A 21000-nucleotide genomic window follows, 5' to 3' on the forward strand; every position below is an offset into this window, starting at 1 on the left:
CTGGAGACACTACTGTCGTTTATCATGTGAAAAACAAAAGACAGACAAACGGACACCTTTATTTAGCGAAACAAAACACAATGCCAATGACCGCAAAAAGGAATTCAGATAAAAGCCTGTTCCTCTTAACTTAGGCACAACTTTCATTATCATGGAAATATGCCTTGCTGAGGTTCATCCCAGGGAACAATGAACTCATTTCAGCTTAAGAATAAAAAAAAAAGGTTGGCCCAAGGCAGGTGCTTGTACTGTACTGTGTATCCTCTCGCACCAACTGTTGAGAACGAATTCCAGGATAAAAGGGAAACTAGGCAGGGGAAAGCTCAAATAACTGGGTCTCCTGAATCCCGGTGAGAGGATTTCTAGTTGAATGTGATGTTTTTCTACCATCTTTCTCCTCCAGTTCCTCGCCGCCTCCTACAAATGCAGACGTACAATGAAGTCAGCTCCCATCGAATTTGAAGGGCAAGGTGAGGAGAGGTGAGGGTGGAGGGAATTGATGTGAGAGTCGGTCGATGCGCCAGGATTCCTGGCGGGTCGGCGTAAACCCTTATTGGCCTCGTGTAGCGAAGCTCTCCCCAACACAGACGTTCCTCTGAAAATAGACGCGTGTGTCCTTGATGTGGTGCAGCATCTCTCTGCGAGTCGAGAGTCCTGCTTTATGAGCTTAAAGTTTGGTTCACGATTTGAACTGCAGACAGAAAAATAAAACGACTGACTGGAAGCCAAACCTTGAAAAAACGGTCACGCCGTGAGTCATTGCACGACTGTAGGTGGTAATATGAAAAGGCACGCCTCTTCTGAAACATCTAATCAAAAATGATTCAATGCAACGTCAGTCGAACTTTATTCACCGCCCGAGGGCGAGATGACGATGAGTGTGCGCGTACCTGATATGATTTTGGGGGTCTGGATCTCCACGAAGCCTTTCTTGGTGAGGGTGTCTCGGAAGAGCTGGCACACGCCCGACTGCAGGCGGAAGATGGCCTGGCTGGTCGTCGTCTTTCGGGAGAGTAAACACATACACACAGACGCACAGAGCGGCCACACACAGAGCGGCGTTAACACACACGCACACACACACAGAGTGATTCATTGGATTTATGACTCAATCATAAGAGAGGTGGGAAAACAAGACTGACACTTTCTGTTCATGCACGTCTTCTCTAGAGAATAGTGGAGCATTCATTTGCTGGCAGGGGGTATATATGGGGAGAGTGAATTCAAACTCAGCAAGGGCCTCGGGAGCTATAAGCCTATCATTAGAAATGTAAATACTGATCTCAGCGAGTTGAGGGGTAAAACTGCTCAGTTAAACCAAGAGACTACAGTAAGGCATGTAGGAGATTAACAGCGGCCCAAGAATGCCTCCAAAATGCAACTGTTAGGCTACAGAGCGTGTCGATACGTGCGTGAGCACACCCTCGAATCGATTGACTCATCTGAAATGACCACCGAGATCTCTAGAAGCCAGCTGTATCGGCTTTCGGCTCTGGGTATTATTCATCTCCGTAAAGGCGGGCAGTCTGGCCCTGGTCCTTCCCATACAAGACATTCAGGCCCGCTTTAATTGAAAGCCTTCATATTTCTCTTTCTTTACCCCTCTCTGTCCGAAGTCCTTTGTCTGACGAGCTATCGGCAGAATGGAAAAGTGATAATGACTAAATACTGGCGAGCTCATCAATCTGCAGACAATGCCTCAGGGTTGTCTGGTCAAAACTGGCTTTATCTCCATTTTCAATCACAACCCTCCTTTCAATAGTGAGAGTAAATGAAGAAGTGAAGGGGAACTGTAAAACTTCCCTGTTTCCAAATATCATCGCCACAACCAGTGAAACAGGAGTAACCCAGACGAACAGTGATAAAATCTAAGATGGCCTCAGGTCTGATATGACTGTCGGTGATGTAAACACCGTGGGCTGCGCCATCTGTTAAAACCAAGAACAACGCACCGATACCCACCTAAAAAACCAGAACCAGCCTGCGCAGGAACTTGAGTGACAGACTCAGAGTTACATAACTAGAAAGTCCTTCCTGTTTATAGCACTTCTCTAGTGAGTGGGTGTCAAGGTGGGAGGGTGGGCAGCGGTTGGCGTCGTCACCAACTGACAGTTCTCCTTATGACAGTGTCCTCGCGGTGGGGTGGGGGACCTCGCGGAATAAGACAGAACGCAGTGAGCCTCGCTGCTGTCAAAACTGAAGTGTCAAACGGTAATGGCTTGAGGTTTTTTTTTTTGGCAGCAAGCCAAGTCAGGTTTCACAGTCCAAAATGGCTTTTTTTTTTAATATTTGCTAGAGCTCACCCAATGGGCTCGGCTTGCTTTTTTCAGTCACTCGGCCAGCCAGAAAATAAAGAACAGCTTGATATTGTGAATGTTTACCCTCTGAGTTGAGCAAAATCCCCTGTGAGGTATGACGACTTGCCGTTCTAAGGGTACGTTCAGACCAAGCGTGTATTGGAGCAATTTATTTGAACTGTGGAGCGTTTCCTCTAGTTTGTTTGGCCAGGTGAGAAGAATGCCATTTGAACTCTGTCTGCACCAAATCACCACACTGTGATGCCTAACGAGAACTGCAGTGCGGTTCGTTGTGAGAAATCTCAACCAACTACAGGAAACCACCCCGAAACGCAAGGTTTTATGGGTATACAGAGACGGATGTTGGCATCTAATAGCCAGTAGTTACTATGCTTGGAAAGCCTAGCATACCCCCCCTCCCCAAAGCCCTGGCTCGCTTGTAATTGGCCGGTGTGAACCTAAACGAACCGAATACAAAAGAAAATGCTACACAGTAAAGTTTCGCCTACGGTTTGAACCCAAGCGCCCTAAGTTTAAAGACGGTCAAGTTACAAGGGGACTTGCATAGGAACCCGTTCATTATTGGGGGAGTTTTATGGCTCCCTGTGAGAATGTCTGTCTGCCTGTGTGAGAACCAATTTACAGCTTCACTGGGCTCTGAAGTGTGACAACAGAGCCGCGTCCGACGAGCTCAAAGGGTATAGTGCTGTAGAAACAGGTGTTGCTGCAGAGCCGGGGTGAGCTCGCTACCGGCACTGCGCTGCGCTGCGTCTGCGGTGTGGTGTGCCTTCCTGCCTGCCGCATCATCCATGTGGGAGGCAGAGATCAAAACAATGAGGCCCTCTGTGGCCCAGGCCTCTACTGTTGTTCAGCGCCTCCCCCCTCTCAAGAGCTGCACAGGATTCATTGCGTCAGCGCGCTAAATCACACGCTTCTGAGAAAACGGGTACAGAGAACATCCACACAGGATATTAGTTTCATTACCTGGATGAAACTTTAGAGATGAATGCGCCGCGTCTAACGTCATTATTATTACCGTGCCATTTGTAAACGTTAGAAGGGTTTAATCAAACTATCAATGTTAATGTAATCGATGGATAACCAGACCTGAAAAGGCACATTCGTCTTTCCAGACAACTTAACAAGCCTCGGATGTGAACGTGTCACTTAGATAAAGGGATTAGACAACTCAAGACAAGCAATCTACACGTTCTGTCAAGTATTCAAAGTGCTTTCACACTATTTTTCCCCCACAGGTCTGGTAGCAACTCACCCTGAGGTCGATCACCCTGTTGTCCAGCTTGGTGTCCTGGTTGACCGTGGCTCTGCCGTCCTTTAGGGGAAAGAAAAACACAATCATAACACCGAAAACTATACTTAACCCTAAAACGATAAAATACTCAACAATATAACCGAAAGCAATATTACATTTTAGCATTTAGCTCTTTCAGTTCCAAGAATGATATCTAAAGCCGATGACTAAATATCAGATATCAGCCAGTCATGTCGTCCTCCTCTGATATGATGAAGGTTCCTTACTGACCTAGTACTACTTCTGTCTGGAAAACCTGACAAACAGATTTTACTTTCTTTGCACATTTTATTCATTTATTCACTTGTTCAAAATGTTTTTGTGCATTAATTCTATATTTAAAGGATAATTATGGTTATTTTCAACCTGGGCCTTATTTTCCTAGATTTTGTGATCATAACAATTGATTGTGTTCAAACTTCGTATCCCAGAGTTTCTCTACCATGGAATAGGTGTGGTGAGTCACTCTGCCTTAAAGAGCTGTTAGCACTAAAATAATTTCATTAGGCTGAGTTTCAATGGAGAGTTTTAGTGTCCCATGATGGTCTAGATTCTGTCAGAGGCTGTTCCACCCAGACAAGAATAAAATTCAGGGGGAAACAGTGAATATTTTTTTTTTTTGGCATATAATCATTAAATTTGACAAAACTGCAACTTTCAGCAATAAGCAGCTGTCCAACCTTAATCCTCAGTAATATAACCAAAAACAATGCAATGTACAACTACAATGCTAATGTAGCTTTCACACTAACAAGTAAAAAAAATACAGTTCAATGACAGGGTCAACCGCAAAAAACAAACACAAAACATCTGCAGTGCAGGATAAGTTGACAATACAAAACAGGGCGAGAAGAGAGAACGAAAAAAAAAGCAGAGAAAATCAGCTGAAATAGTAAATGTTTCATCGCAGGGGGAACTGCTGCTTCCAGGGTCGTGGATGTCAAGCTTCCTCGGCGGACCCGCTGGGGTTTGAGCTAATAGCCTGTGAAGCCACATCCTGCTCGGCGTAGCCCCGCACGGAGGGAGGGGCCGAGAGGTTAGACGGGCAGACAGACAGCCAGATAGACGGGATCGATCAGGGGGGGCAGCGTCTCGCGGGACGGCAGGTGCTGCTGGAAGCGTGCGCAGAAAGCACCTGGGTCGCCCGCTGCAGCTGCGGGGATCGGCTTACTGCATAAACACGGACGGGCCCTCAGCTGTCTCTGCTGGGGTTACACCGATATGTTGGTTTGCTGGTACTGGCCTTTTATTAAATATCAAATATCAGCCAGTTATGCGGTCCACCTCTGATATGATGGAGGTTCCGCCCTGACCACAGCTTCAGAAAAACAGTCTGTAAAACATGCAATGACATTTTATTGTCTTTGCATATTTTATTTATTCATTCAATTGTTCAATGTTATGAATGTGAAAGTCTTCATTTAAAAGGCCTAATGTGTCCCAGAGTTTCCCTACCATTGAGTTTTGGAGTCCCATGAATAAAAGATTTTTTGAACATTCACATTCCATTTTTATTACAATGGTGTGATAGCGTTGTGCTACAAAAGCAATAAGCCACGCAAGGCCATGCTTTACTGTGACTTCTGAACAGATAAAGCCATATATTATGTTTTCTCATATTGGCTCCAAATGGCAGCGATAGGGTTGAATTTTGTGAACTTCAATTCCCAGAAATCATCTTAGTATGTACATATACTTCTTAAAATTTCCTTGCTGCTGATCTTTTCATTTCTTTTTAATCTTTATATTTTTGTACTTTGTCTTGTTTCACGTGTACAAATCTGCTCTTTTTATGTTTATGATTTACGATTTTAGTGTTTTTTTAATGTAAAATCCTGTGCTGATTTCAGTACACCTTACTACAAGCATGAATTAATAAAGTCAAATCAAATCATGTAATGTGACATCAGTAAACACGCTCATGTTAACCAACCTGGACTTCAACCTGGAAGTCTAAGACTGCTTCGTACCAAAGAATACCAAAGGGATGAGAGCCGCAAAATATGTACTGTTTTCAACAAAAAGTGCAAATGTCTTCCTTTGAGGCAACTTGATACTTTCTATTTTTCTTTTAAAGATGCTCATAAAATCTGCATTCTCCAGTTTACATCTGTCACCTCCTGTGTACCAAGATTTCCTGACATTGGTTGTTCTTGACCACATGGGCTCATATGTGTAAAAGCAGGGTGTCATTGCCGACAGGTGGATTTTCTGTTGTTCAGCCCAACACATTACTTAGAGCGGAAATAAGGCTTTTTTTTTCATGAAAATGTGACACAGTGGGTTTTAGTCACTTAGCAACACCTAGTCAACACTGATCTGAAATCACTGTGAACCACAACTTACTGCGAAAGTGAGAGGAATGGATAACAACGGCCTTGGGTGTCGGCCAATACGCATCCCTAGTATTAAGGCTCTTGGGCCAAGTACATAGAGGAAAGCCCTCCGTGTCCACTCATCCTCACCTCATCCCCCTCTCCTTCCGGCCTGACGGCATCCTCCAACTGCAGGGGCAGACGAGGCTCGGCCGGGCTGATCACAAAAATCTGACAGAGAGGAAGAGACAAAATGCATTTGCAACAGTGCAAGAAAAAAGTGTGAGTGAGAAAAAAAACACCAAACTTTCCATTGTTTGGGTGATAAGGAGATGGAAAGTACCTGGACTCCTGTCAAAAGGCTGAAAAGTGAAAGTGAGAGACAATGGTTGGCACCCGCTGCATCTGCTTACGCTCTATATGTATGAGTGTGAGAATGAGACTGACTGTGTTTGAGTTTATGGGCTTGTGTGCTGCTAAGAACCATTTGTGTTCCTGTGTGTGTGTGTGTGTTTGCGTTTACTTGCTTGAATGCCAAGAACAGTGTGTGTGTTCCTGTGTGTGCCCGCATTTAAGGAGGCGGTATACTTACATCAAAATCTAACTTGCCTGAAATAGTGAGACATGTGTGTTTACATGCTGGAATGCCGTAAGAACAGTGTGTGTTTGCATGTTTCAGTGTGTGCCTGCATTTATGTGCATGCCAAGAAGTTTGTGTATGTGTATGGGCTTACATACTTGCATGCTAAGAAACCTGGTTGTTCCTGTGTGTAGATGTGTGTTTACATGCTTGAATGCTAAGAACTGTGTGTTCCTATGTGTGCACATTTACGTGTTTGTGTGATTTTATTCACGTGCTTCAATGCTAAGCAGTGCATTTCTGTGTGTTTCTATGTGTGTGTGTGTGACATCTCTCTCACTAGGGGTGGGCGACATGGCCGATCCACGATATGGATCCCGATTTCCAGGTCTTGTTCGTATCTACTGTTTTTTCTGGGACCGTTTGAAAAATGTGAAGTACAAGAAAACCGTGGAAATGGCTGTTTTTTGCTTGAGTTTTCAATAGTGCAGTTACTTTAACATTTTGTTAATTTAAAAGGCAGGTATCATACTTTAGTATTTTGACACTTTTGATTTGGAACACTCACCTAAACCTTTGATAAAACTACAACAAAAACGTACAATACTCTTACTTACATGTTTGGTCTTCAGGTGGTAAAATAGGTTGCTGGTGATGGCAATGACAGTCACACTACAAAGTTTGCAGATGATAGTTTTCTGTTTTATATCCAAACCATGTCCACGGGATCGAGGCTGCCCGCTTTTTAGACAATTCTTTCTTCATCCTTGTTTGGTCAGTGATTGGAAGGTGCGCTCGTTTTACTTTCACTTTGTGTTTCCGCCTACGTAAACAAACAGTTTTTTCACACATTCTGCGACTGATGTCAAACTGCTGGACGTTTATAATAAAGGACGACCTTGTTTTGCCCGCCTCGTTTGGGAAGCCTACCATCTGCAGACTGAGCAAAACATCTCTGGCATGGAGGGATCAAACTGTGTCTTCCATAAGGGACAACAGTTTCTCCCTTGTTTCCTTTTATAACACTATGATAACACTATATATATATATATAGGCTCACATGTCCTTTTTCACTGACATTTTGAATGACGCTTCATTGGGGATGCAATTTGTATCCTGTAATGGCAAAATGTGACAATACTGTCGCACTGCAAAGCCCTGGTGCAACATTCAGCCAATTCTAGTCTATGCAGTTAGCTTGTCACCAGCAGAGTTTGTAAAATGGAGTGTGATTCAGCCTGGTCATCGCCAGACAGTTAAGTTGTGAAAGCAGTTTGGAAGCAGTTAGCGCAATTATGATGAATGAATGCATTGCAAAATATACTTGGACGGTGTTGTAAAACAGTTCTTACAATCTCTCTGTAACGGCAGATTGTGGAGAAATTTTCACCATCACCATCACCACCTAGCCTATATGGGGAAACAGCATATCAGCACACACTAAGCTGTTTTACCTTTGCATGACCTCCCCAGAGTCCTAAAGCCTCAAACCAGGGGGACTGCGGTATGTAAGGGGGGGATTGTATTGTGCGCATTGTGTTTACGTGCCTGCCTGCTAAGAGCTGTGTGTGTGTGCGTGTGTGTGTGTGTGTTCCTGAGCTTGCTGAATGTAGGAAGTGCCCTGCTGCCCACAGGCCTACCCTCTCAATGTGGAGCTCCACGTCCTGCTGGGTACAGCTCTCGATCTTCTGCTCCACTTTCCTCACCACTGCCTCCACGTCCACGATGCTCTCCTTGGTGACGCTGGTGAGAGACGGGGGGGGGGGGGTGAACAACAATTAACACTCAGAAAACAAACACCTAAGTGTGGGAGGTTAACTGCATGAGAGCTATGTTTCCATCAAACCCCGATGTTGACAGACGAGCGCTTTCAAGGGGGGAGGGGGGGAGTGAATGTTGGCGCAAACAGTAAACCACAGACACCGAGAGACAACAAAAAGCATTTTTTAAAACTCGACACATTCTGAAAATACCACTGCTGCGGTGGCATTTGCTAGTTGAGAGAAATGTCTACAGGGGCTGCTTTACTATGCCACGTGAGCTTGTGGCCTACGTTATCAAAGCACCCTCTGAGCTGGCACCCGCTCGCTGCGTGACAGAAACACCAGTCTGCTTTGATTTGGCTCAAATCAACAGGTTGCGACAGGGCGGAAAATCTGTGTGCTTCATTGCCCCCCCCCGCAGCAGACTTTAGACAATATTTTGCATGTCTGTTACGGAATGAGTCACGTTGCTTTGGCGTTCGGTGTTAATCTACTGAGGTAAGAGGATGAATTCACTAACAAACCTGACCAGACACCGGTCAGACCAGTGTGTGTGTTTAAGCTCAACTCACTATAGCACAGAGTTACGCATTTTCAGTGTATATGTTTCCATTAGGGATGGGACGATATATCGAAAATCATATATAAATATATATATCACAACACTGAATGTGACAATACGTGTCATGGGGCAGAAAAATGAATGGTGATATTAGCTCCATGTTATTCTGCTGTAGTAATCACAAATGAGACACTTGACCATCACAATTTCACAAGCTCTCCATCCAAATGATGTTATTGTCACTTTGTAATGACATTTTTAAATTGTTGTTTACATTCTAGTGAGCCAATGCCATTGCTAGGAAGATTTGTGTCTCAGAAATAAACCTAAATCTGCACAGTCAGACTTTGTTGTCACTGAACTTTTATTGTATTGAATTGTGAACCACATATCGTGTATCGAAACGTATCGTGAGATAAGCATATCATCCCATCCCTAGTTCCATGTTATTAAAAGTTCAGTGTTTCAGTTCACTACAGCACACAGAAGTCTGCATAGTTTACATTTAACTTGTCTAATAAAGAGGAATGGAAAAATTCAAATCTGTTTTTGACTCAATTTGTCCCCTAATCCATTTCAATAATGTACATTAACATACACTGAATGTACAAAACATTAGGGACACTTACTCTTTTCATTAAGTACACTGATAAGGCGAATCCAGGTAAAAGCCATTATCCCTTACTAGGGGTGTCACGATTTCGATTCTAAATCGAAAATCGAAAATGAGCGTTCGATTTCGAACGCTCAAGCAGGTTCGCGATTCTCCCCGTGTTTTTTTCTCTCCACCCCTGCCTACTTGTCTGAAGAAAAAAAAACAACATTTCAATGACGACACAGCGTAGCTGCTAGAGAGCGCCCGTTCTATATTTCACTATAGCGCCCAAGAGCTCCCGTCATTTTTAAATCGTTTAAAATGTACCAAAAACTGAAAATCAAGTTATCAGCTTTGTTTTATATATACTTCAAGTTGTCATCGATGAACCGGAACCGGAAAATACTGTATATCTGGTGACACTGAGACGTTTGATTTTCCCCGGGTTTAGTCGTCCTCCACCGGTAACGTTAGATCTAAAAATGGCTTCGCCGGCTAAGCGTCACGCTTTTAAAACCTTCTGGAAGCTGTCAGATTGTGCTGTGAGACAGAACCTGACCCGCCGTATGTAGTGGAAAGTTACGAAGACATTGTGAGTCGAAGTCTTTTGATCGGAATCGCTTGTTCTTGCTCGATAAAACAAGACACAAGATCACCTTCACTAAACAGCGGGACCTACCTGCTCTCACCGCCGGAGACGGATGCTGTTTTCCAGGAGGCAGTGCGCCGAAGAGTCGGTAGGAGGACTGGCCGGGTCGCCGCGACTTTTATCCATATTTGTTTGGCGACTATTATTGTCTGATCTTATTACTGTGTGGGCTGAAGCGCTGGAGGTTTTGTATGTAACGTTAATAAGATAAGATTGGAAGGATCTGTTTCGTTGTCATACTGTGAATGACACTGAAGTGAGGAGACGCCCTGAATCGCCTTGCCATGTATTTGGTACCAAATTAAAGGGAAAGTTGTGTTTTTTTAAATGGAAAAACTTTGAAAAAATTGGACCATATGGCCTTAGTGTGGTATATTCCAAAAAAAAAAATATGGCAGTTATATCACACTTGATACCATCTTTTTAAAGAAGAATTTGGAAATGTAAATGACAGTTGTCAGGGCATAAAACCAATGATCTGTTGATCTTTACAAATCAAGACTCGATAGTCTAACAATGGCATAGCCGTCAGTGCTGTAAAAAAAAATTTTCAAATCGAAAATCGAATCGAAACCTTAAAATCGAAAGTCAAATCGAATCGTGGATTTGGAGAATCGTGACACCCCTATCCCTTACTGATTTCTGATTTCTCTTATCAAATCTATACCAATCACAAAAGAGGAGATGTAGATAAAGAGAAGCAGATGAGTTAGAGAAGATTTTTTAAGCTTCGACAACTGAGATGTAGATTGTGCAAAAGGGGCTGCAACTCAACATTAGGAAAATGTCCCTAATATGTTGTACATTCAGTGTACAGTATATGACTATTCTAAAAAGGTGCGCTCTGCAACTCACTGCAATATATACTATATATATATATATATATAATACTGAGAATCTGAAGTAACACATTGTATCGTGAAGTCCTTGACAATACCCCGCCCTACTACATGCCACTGTGGAAGAAAAAGAATTAAAGTGCACAGGGGTTAAACTCTTCCCACTGAATGCAAATCCCCATCAACAACTATAAACTGAGGTTAAACTAAACATATTTTTTTGTTTAGTGGGGAAAAACAGGGCACCATTGTCCTACAGGGACCCCCTCCGCTAGAGCTGCAACCCAGAGCATGTCAGAGATATGAGGAACAATACCGACTGTCATGCAGCGCAAGGCCAGATGGAGAACCCGCTGTAATCCTTCACTCCTTCTCATTAAAAAGCAGTAATGAGGGACTGAGCGTCGGGGTGCCGCTGTCCCCTCAAGTCCCCCAGCAGCTGCTGCCGTAGTGCTTTCCCTTATAGCGGGAGATCAGCTAGATAAATAAATCCCCACATTAATAACCTCCACTGCAGGCCCCCGGGGCTGGCGACAATGCACTCGGCACACAGTGAGGGAAACAGACTGATTAGCTCAGGACCGAAAGTCGACAACATCACACAGGGACGGGAAAATTCAACTCGGAGAGAAAGAGAGAGATAGGACACTTAACTCAGCAGAGAGATAAGGAACTCGGGTAGGTGCTAGGGTTAGACCGATTTATCGGGCCAAAATTGGCTTTTTATCAAAAATCGGCCAGTCAATGCCATCCACCTCAGTCGTCACGGTGGGGGATCCCTCTTTCAATTGGCCTGCCCAAGGTTTCTTCCATTTTTTTCCCTTGGAAGTTTTTCCTTGTATGCTCTGAGGGTCCAAGGCTGGTGGTGCTGGGTAGATTAGGCTATGAAGAATAGGTAGGCTGTTATGTCTTACTAAAATTTGCTGTTGCGTGTTCTTGTGCTTTTCCTTATATTTGTCCTATATCATTCTGTTCTATGGTTGATTGTTGATCAGTTAAGATCTAGTTAGGCTCATTCTCTGTAAAGTCCTTTGAGACATGCTTGTGAAAAATATAGAAATAAATTAACTTGAACTTGATGGAGGTTCCTCCTTCATCACCACCTCAAAGAATTTTATTTACAGGGCATCCTGGTGGAATACTTGACACTTTTTGGCATTAAAATGATACTGGAAATTTTTTTTTTAAAGATACTGGATTACAAACTATCGGCAGCTTCACTTAAAAAATACCAGTACCGGCCTTAAAAAACCCATATGGTCGCACCCTAGTAGGAGTATGTATATGCGCGACCATATTAATTTCTCTATGACCTATGGGGCAACACTCAGCACTGCTAAGATACTTGAAGTGTACAGGAACTGGAGGCTGAGGACATCTTAATTAAATAGTGTGAGTGAGAGGAGGATGACTTGGACATACAATATGTGATCGACAATTTCCCCAACAATGTCATCACAGGCCTCTGCATGATTAGGAGAGGATTTACTTTTAATCCAGGGTTTTACTCAGCTTGTCAATCATCCCAACAACGTGTGTGATACTGGACTAAGACACTGACTTGGGACCAACAGCCAAAGGAAACAGTCACAGGAGACGTTAGTGCCACATGCTTCAAATCAAGATTTAAGTATAAAGAGGACAGGATGTTTTGATCACAAGAGCGAGAGTTCAGAATTTCCCTTGGTAAGTCACGCTACAGCGTGACTTTGCTATTTGTGTTTTTTTGGTGTAAGAAGGTGTTGCATGGCAACTGTGTCATCACTTTCACTTGTTCTGTTGTTAGGTGCCACTGTATTGCAATACAATCTAACTGTCAAACCACAACATTGCACAACCAGATAAATGAGGAACTATTTCACACAGAAGTAATGAACTGACGCGTTAAAAAAAACACACATTAAAATGTGAAAGTCCTAAAAACATTAAAAGATATACTGTATATTCTGTTGTGTAGCCTGTATTCAGTTTTCCAACAATATCAGATTACATTATAAAAACTGAAGTCAATGCTCCTTTCTCTTTCTGTGTTCAGATTTATTTTCTTAAGTTGCAAGGCATTGTGGGATAACACCGAAACTAAGCTGAACCTCAACAAGTCCTGGGACCGGGTCAGCTCAGTGATTGAGAGGAACCATCATGTGGTCAGGGTATTTTGACACTTCTAACAGAGCGGGGTCAGTGGGTTCAGGACACAGAGGTCAAGGCTCGGTCTGTGTGACACTGACCTGGATCTCGATAGAAATACTGATGTTGTGTTGGGGTTAGCTTCAAGCTGCAACAGTACCTGTACATCTTGTGAGCACATGAGAAGTGTAAAGTATCCCAACCTGCGAGTCAGTCAGTCTCTCTTAATAGTCTGCAAATCCCCTTTTTCCTTCTCGGTAACCTCTCAGCAATCTCTGCTTGGGACTATGGAACCGGAACCCTGTCTAGAACTACGCTTGTATCCTTTCTGTCCCCGTAGTGTAGAGCCTGGGGAGAGCACTTCTGCTTGAGTTGTTTGATATGTTTACACTGGGGAAACATCTCAGCTAGTAGAGACATGCAGAAAATCATCTCTTTTCCATACTTTGTTTTTACATCGTCATGAATACAGTGCGGGGAAAGAGACAAGATCCACATACACCATCCTATAAACAGTCATTGTTGCCAGGAGACGTATTTTGGCATTGGCCAATGCGTAGATGTCAGACTCTATGGGAGGCGTAGCTTGTGTAGCATTACATTGGGTCTGACTCGTCAGACTAATCTCTCCACAACATCAAAATCCTCAAGCTACTTCAGGAATTGCAGTTGCGACATTCATTAGACGAGTCAGACGTGTTGGCGTTTAATTGCGGTCTAAGTTGAGTTCCAGCGGGCTCCGTTTCCATGGAGCACCTCACACTTTTGATTGATTGAATCCATTCATCTCCGGATAGGCCGGATATCCGGTAAAGCGTGCCACATACTGATGTGGGGCAGTTGCCGTCAGATTTGAATATGGTAATATTACAAATCTGACTTCTGAGATTACCTACTGAGAGGTTATTAAGGGTTGCTAGAAGCGTATCTAACTGACTCATCAGCTCCCGGCGCCATTTTTATCAGCCCACCCTCTCAAGGAAGTGCATATGTGTTGATATTCATGTTCATTCATAGAGTACCAGTAATGGACTTCAATCTGGTCTCCAGCATGATTAATGATGCCTGGGTCTTAAGTATTTCTTCCTCTTCTGATCCGGGCCGCTGTATCTGCCATCTTGACAGGAACCGCTCCATTAAAACGCTGCTGTATCCCACCCTGTTCACAGCCGGCTTTTGTCGTCATGTGAAAAATGATCGATTCCCCTACCCCCCCACCCCCCAGCCACCAGCCCCTCTCAGAATGTGTGAAAATGGATCGGAGGACTATTAGGGCCCAGGGATTTTTCCCACCATTGTTTTGCCTTCGCTGACAGGAAATGCAGTCTCAGTACTCACTTGGCGGCAAACTTGACCATCTGCTTGCTGGCACGATCTCCCACTGCGACCAGGGCCTGCACGTTGAACTGCTGTTGACGCAGGACCAAGAAGCACTGCTTCCCTGAAACGACAACAACAACAATAGATAGAGCCGTGCTGTTAACAGACCCCTTTCATTCACGCTGAACCGAGCTAATGGGCTTGTCAAAATAAAAGCTGAGGCTCTCCGCGCAGAGCTGCGTTAATTTGTTCAGTCAAAAAGCCTGAGGGAGACATGACTTAGAAGTATAAGGACCGTCCTTGTCTTCCACAGGTGAAGTGTCAAACATCTGCAAATGGATCCTTCCCTTTGAAGAGGGCTGTATGGAGCCAGGGTGATAGCTACCTTCCTAACACACACACACCTTGGGACAGTGTAAACAAGTTAGCCGACAAACACTTGGGACATTAGACAGTCAGACCACCCAGATGCTTTGATGTTGCTCGTCTGTGCGAAGGGGGGGGGGGGGGGGGGGGGGTGACAGCGATGTCACGGTCCCACCAGCAGAAACGCCTCATCCCCGACCAAATCAGGATGTTATTCAACTCACAAGGACATCCTCCATAGCGAGCAGAGAAGACGAAGAGACGAGTGGAGGGAAGTGACTCTTGACATGGAAGTTGTTTTGGAAGGAAACAGCTCCGAGATCATCATAGCCTCGCGGTTTGCCCATAATCGCATTGTTAGCGTGCCGGCGTACGTGCTCGGTGTTTCGCGTTGGGATGCGATAACCCGCCGAGGCTCAATAGGTTCATTGTATTCAAATAGGGCAGCGGCCTCATACCTGCCAGTAGCTGGGGCCAGGCAAAGAAAGGTTATCTGATCTCTGGGTTGGCAGTGACATGTCATTTTGACAACGGAGCAATGATATCAAAAACACCCTCGGGTTTTCAAACTCTGCTAAACATGAGGGAAAGGGAAGAAAACTGTTCTGTAAGTGTCTGCACAATCCCACAGAGGAATATATTCTAGAGAAGGGGGAAAAAAAAACACAAGTCACACTCCACCACATTCACAGTGTCATCTTTCACCAGGCTGCAAATATGATGAATAACTCTCAAGTCATACGGCGGTATTGTGCAGCATGTATTTTCAAAAATACAAGCTGCCAATTTCTTTTTAGATGCTGACCTTAGATGGTGGCCAACCTGAATGGAGCTATGTGAAAAATGGCATTCCTTTTTGTAACTTCTGGCCCGAGGGCAGTGGGTTTTTTGGCTATAGTACACCAAGGATTAGCGACGGGGGCGTCTAGTCTGGGCTGTTTGTGTCTTTGGCACAAAAGGTGAACAAAGATGGAGGGTGATCTCACCTTTGGCTCTGCTGGTGTGGATTCTGGCACGCAGCCAGATCAGCTGGTCAGCCTTCTCGGGAGTCAGGTCTTGGACACGCGTCAACACCCTGTCTGGCTCACACACACAGAAAAAAAAAAAACAATTTTAGGATTACTTCAAAGGATTTATCTCCCTCTTTCCCCACCTCTGTGCAAAGTCTCTCCCCCCCCCCCCCACTCCTGCTTATGCACTGCCATAGGCAGAAAGGAATGTGAATGTGCATGCATGTACGTGTACACACGCACACAAACGCATACGCCGAAAAAACTGCTCAAATTACAAGAGGGACAGACGTGCCTAATAAATAAGACACACTAGGAGGCCTGCTGAAAAGCCTTCCAACTTGCCTATTCTCTGTAGGCTTTATGACAAATTGACTCCAATTTCACCTGTGTCACTCAGAGGCATGCTTCAACCTTATTATCAAGGAGCAGAAGAGGCAGACACAGAGGCAGCACTAGAGAAAGCAGAGCCGCCCTTTTGGCTGGGAACTATGCTTCCACCCACATGAAAGCCTCCCTGAACCCCCCCCCCCTACCCGCTCCCCCCCTCCCCACGGCTGGGCTCGGCATGCAGGTGAGTGGAGGCTCCACTTTGTTCGCTGCCACTGGAGCTGAAAGAGCATCCAAACAGATGGACGACCTCGACGGGCCTGCCAAAAAGCCTCAGTCGCGTTCGTCCGAGAGTTATCACGGGCTATTAGTCACTGCAATTATCGCTGACACCGCCGCCGCCGTGACGAGAGGGGTGACCGAAGGCATTTGTCACGGAGCTGATCGCTTGTAATCGCGTTATCTATAGAACTTTTAACAGCGCGACAAAGGTAAACCGAGAGGTTGTGGATCAGGGTGTCTCTGGTATCAATACACACAATTTCAGGGTTCCAGCACATTTTACATTTCATAACGCTGTACTTTTTTTTTTACGATTTTAACTTCTTAGCTTCTAGACTAGCTATTGCCCATTTACTACTGTCAACATCAAGTTTACATTTCCACAATCATCTTGCAATGCATGCCACATGTAATTAGATTTTTTCGCATTTACTCATTGTTTGATGCTTTCAAAATACAAAAACAAAACATTTTATGGTGTCTAATGAAGCCTGAAATTAACTGCTAAACTTCCATTTCTTCCTGTGGGTGTCAGGTGATTGACAGTAAGCAGAGCGTAGCGTAATGCACGTACTTATATGAAAACACTCAACTGAGGCCCCATGGAGAGACGGGGAAGCAGTGCTATCAGGGAAATCAACCAGAGGGGTAATCTGCTTCTATATTAACGAAGGCCGGTGTAATGATGTCAAAGCATTGCTGAAATCATGCTCTCCCGACCTAGAATCTTTTTTCATGAACTTTAAGCCCTTCTATTCTCCCTAGGAACCCCCCCCCCCCCCTTTTTATTCTGGTGCACCTGTGTGCACGAGATGCAGCGGCGGGTGACTGAACAGATAACAGAGGTGAAAAGGGAAAACCTGGACTCGCAACTCATCATTCCGGGAGACTTCTGCAGAGCAAACTTGAGTGAAGAACTACCTTACAGGCAGCGCACCACAGTTAAAGATTCATATCGCTTTCTCCCCAGTGCGGTTCTGGGACATTCCAACCACACCACAGTCCATCCCGACTAGCTAAAATCTAAAATCTGCCAAATCTGTCAACACCACAGTGAAAAAATGGAGCTACAGGAGCGACAGAGCTGCTTTGACGACACTGGTTGGGAAGTATTCAGAGATGCCACCGACAGCCTGGGTGAATACACAGACACTGTAATGCCATACATCGGTTTTTGTGAAGATAGCTGCATTCCCACAAAGACCCGGGGTAAATACAATGACGACATGCCCTGGTTTAAACAGGGTTCCCACACCTTCTTAAACATCAAATTCAAGGACTTTTCAAGGACTTTCCAGGCCCAATTCCCTCAAATTCAAGGACCCAACACGGCATAGTTTGAGAGACGGATCAAGGTTAATTACTGTTACAACACTAAGAATTTTTATAATGAGAACTAGCAGGCTTTACAGAAGCTCACAGACAACAATTAAAAAGAGAGAGAGGCTTGAATGTGTGAATGTGAATGTGTGATCAACTGTGCTGTGTTACAGTGATGGCAGACTATGTGGTCTCTTGCCTTCTCTAACACAAATATATAAATTCAAGCACTTTCAATGACCCATGTCTATTTATGTCTATTTTCAAAAACTTTCAAGGCCTTGATTTTTTTTCTTAAATTCACAAACTTTCAAGGATTTCAAGGACCTGTGGGGACCTTGTTTAAAGTCGAGATGAAACGGCATTTCGAGAGTATCTAACTTCCGTATCGTGACGTATTTCCGAGTGAAACAGGAAAGACAGGCGGGACATAACGTTGGGAGGAATTTGATTTGAACGTTGAAAAGAGGGCGTGTCATAACACCCGAAGACACACCGAAGTACCATGCTGTTGCTAGCTAGCTAACTAATGAATCTTAGCCTCTTAGCTCTGTGCGCTAAAAGTTGAAGATTGATTGATGGGTGGATGTCATGATATTATTGGTTGAAATTAGTTATGGGCATGCTTACGTAAGCACACGGCATATTTTGTTTTACAGGAAGAAAACATGATTGAATTTTAACATAAGAATACAATGAAATTGAATTTTGGTATTTTTTTTAGCATATATTGTTAAATAGGTGCACAATATGACCGGGGATGTGATCTAAAAGGGTTAAAAAGGCATTTTTCATTTCATCTCGTCTTTAAAGCAGAACTCGGGCAGCTTCATCGGGCAAAGGAAGAGTGGGGATACAGACCCAAGTACAGGCTGGAGAAAGGAATCAAAGCTACCCAGCGAGGCTGAGAAACTGGTTCTCCGCCAATGACCCATCTTCAGTGTGGAAAGGCCTTCAGGAGATCACCATCTACAACAAGAGGAAAGCCCCCCACTCCATGGACGACCCTAAACTTGCTAACAGTCTCTGAGTTGTACTGCACACCCCACTCGCACCAGCCAGTCTGTAAAGCTTTTCATCCTTTGCAGACGACACAACACTGATCTGACTCATATCCAGTGGTGACCTTCTCCATAAGTGTGGTTCAACTAGACACAAGAATAGCTTCTTCTCACGAGCGGTGGCCCTTAACAACTCAACTGCACTCCACAACCACTCTGGACAATGGCACCACAGTGGACCAACAGCACTAAAGGGACAATAGCACTCTATTGCTGGTATCCAGCAATCTGCACCTACTGTAACACGGTTCTGAAATACTCAGCTCTGCTCTGGCTGTACAGTTCTATATTTATACCTATTTATACTCCCAGTGCAATATTCATTAGACCTGTATATACTCACTCATATTTTTATTATTATTATACTCTACCACCGACCTAAATAGCTTCCCACCAGTGTCGCCAAATAGTCAGGTTCCTACAGAGAACCATGGGCATGTGTATAGATACATTTCTTAAAATTGTACTTTTAGTTTACTACATACTAGTTATAATTGTCTAACGTCTACCTGAAATTTTTTATATGAACCTACTTGTTTTTAAGGTGATGTTGAACTTTGGTAGTACCTTTGGTTGTGAAGCTTCCTGGCCATGATAAAACCCCCAAATCAACAATTATCTGTTATTGGTTGCTCCTGTGCTCCGTGAAAGGGGATTGGAGAACTATTTTTTTTTTCTCTCTCCATTCACTGCCATTGTATGGAGGAGCAGGTCTCCAAATCACACTTCTAGCACATAAACGACCGTGACAAAGCAGATTCTGACAATATATAAAAAAACAAGCCCTGTCACTGAATTGTGGTTAAGTGAATCACTTTCTTTCTGTTTATTAAAGCTTTCAGTTTGAAGAAGTGTAATACCGAAATCCGGTCGGAGGAAACGTATGCCGATGGAATGAAATTTTTTTTATGTTTACCAAAAATTGTAAATAGGCGAAAAAAGTGAGAGGCTTGTTTTTTTATCTATTGGCAGAATCTGCTTTGTCAAAGTCCTGTCTCTCACTTTTTCATCTATCTACAATCCTATTATCATACAATCCTTGTATGTGCAAACTTACTTGGCCAATAAAACTGATTGTGACTCTGATTAAATGACAGTAAAACAGAAACACCAGATTGTGATGTATGAAGATGTATGTATGGTGATATACTAACCCAGTTTTTGCTGGGACTGGACCATAACTGAAACACCGTACCGGTCCTTGGCAAAGTCCTGAAAGAATAAGAACACTGTTTCTTAGCCGTCAAGCTCAGTCATTTCATTTAAGGCAATCTGTGTCTAACTACAATCAAACCAACGTTTCTTTAGGTAATATTACTACTGAATGAAACATAATACTGTTATTGCCGTACGCACATTAACTCTTAAAATATCTTGCTGTCAAAGGCACTGCTACCGCTCTCATTTCATGAGCGTCAGTCTGTCTACTACATCTGAGATAACAGCAGATAATGAGGCTTATCAAGAGCTTAGGAGTAAATTGTCAAACAGAGGGTGGCAAAATGGGAGTTCAGCATGCAGGCATTTGCATACAAACCATTGGAAAGGTGTGAAAGCGGAGGCAGAATGAAAGTCAGACAGAAAGGCAGAGAATTGGCCTTGGAGGCCGAGTAGTGTGATGTTTTCGGGGATACTTACATCTTCCTCTGTGCTTTGTTGTTCGGCAACCTGAAACACAAAGAGGCAAGGTGGTTTTAAAGGGTACTGCAAATAGCCAGGAAATCACCACAACAGGAGGGCGTTGTATTAAATTCAAAACACTACATAAAGAAAGTTCAAACATATTCCACTTCAAATGGAGCAAGCCCAAACTGTTTGCTACAACGGCCGTGTAAATGTTGTTTTCATCTTGCGCTATCAGGGATTTGAATAAAATGAATAAATCAAAAGCTACAATTATAATGTCTTCCCGGAGCCGAGCCTTGGATCCCCGGCATCCGCGTCTCTTCTCTACATGGCTCTAACACATCATAGACAATGAGTAATGGCAGCGGGAGAAATTGCTTTGTAATAGAAAAAGCCTAAGTGGACAGATATTCTTTATCTCTGCACTGACTCCTAGGCTGCTTTGAGGCAAATGACTTCCCATTCTGTGAGATGGAGTCTTGAGGAAGTTACAATTCCATTCCCCATGAAAAGTGATATTGGTGTGTGGAGATAGCTGGCAGTAGCAAAGTGCATGGGAATCACCCTTCCTTGACATGATAATCCAGTCATATGATGGATGATGTTGCGGTATATGATCAACTAGAGCAGGCACACTGATTTGAAT

At 43.8% G+C, this 21000-nt stretch overlaps 1 protein-coding gene across 1 annotated transcript in view; it reads right to left on the bottom strand.

Annotated features, from left to right (window-relative positions):
* dars1 (aspartyl-tRNA synthetase 1) overlaps positions 1-21000 on the bottom strand; it is a 31975-nt gene that overhangs the window by 6451 nt on the left and 4524 nt on the right. The window contains exons 3-10 of the mRNA XM_071915546.1: positions 20367-20396; positions 19883-19940; positions 15712-15804; positions 14378-14480; positions 8145-8247; positions 6075-6155; positions 3571-3630; positions 891-1002 (exon numbers count right to left, since the gene is read on the bottom strand). Of these exons, the coding sequence (XP_071771647.1) occupies positions 891-1002; positions 3571-3630; positions 6075-6155; positions 8145-8247; positions 14378-14480; positions 15712-15804; positions 19883-19940; positions 20367-20396 (640 nt within the window). The remainder of the gene's footprint in view (positions 1-890; positions 1003-3570; positions 3631-6074; positions 6156-8144; positions 8248-14377; positions 14481-15711; positions 15805-19882; positions 19941-20366; positions 20397-21000) is intronic.

The sequence above is a fragment of the Centroberyx gerrardi genome, chromosome 10 (assembly GCF_048128805.1).
Source record: "Centroberyx gerrardi isolate f3 chromosome 10, fCenGer3.hap1.cur.20231027, whole genome shotgun sequence".
Lineage (NCBI taxonomy): Eukaryota > Metazoa > Chordata > Actinopteri > Beryciformes > Berycidae > Centroberyx > Centroberyx gerrardi.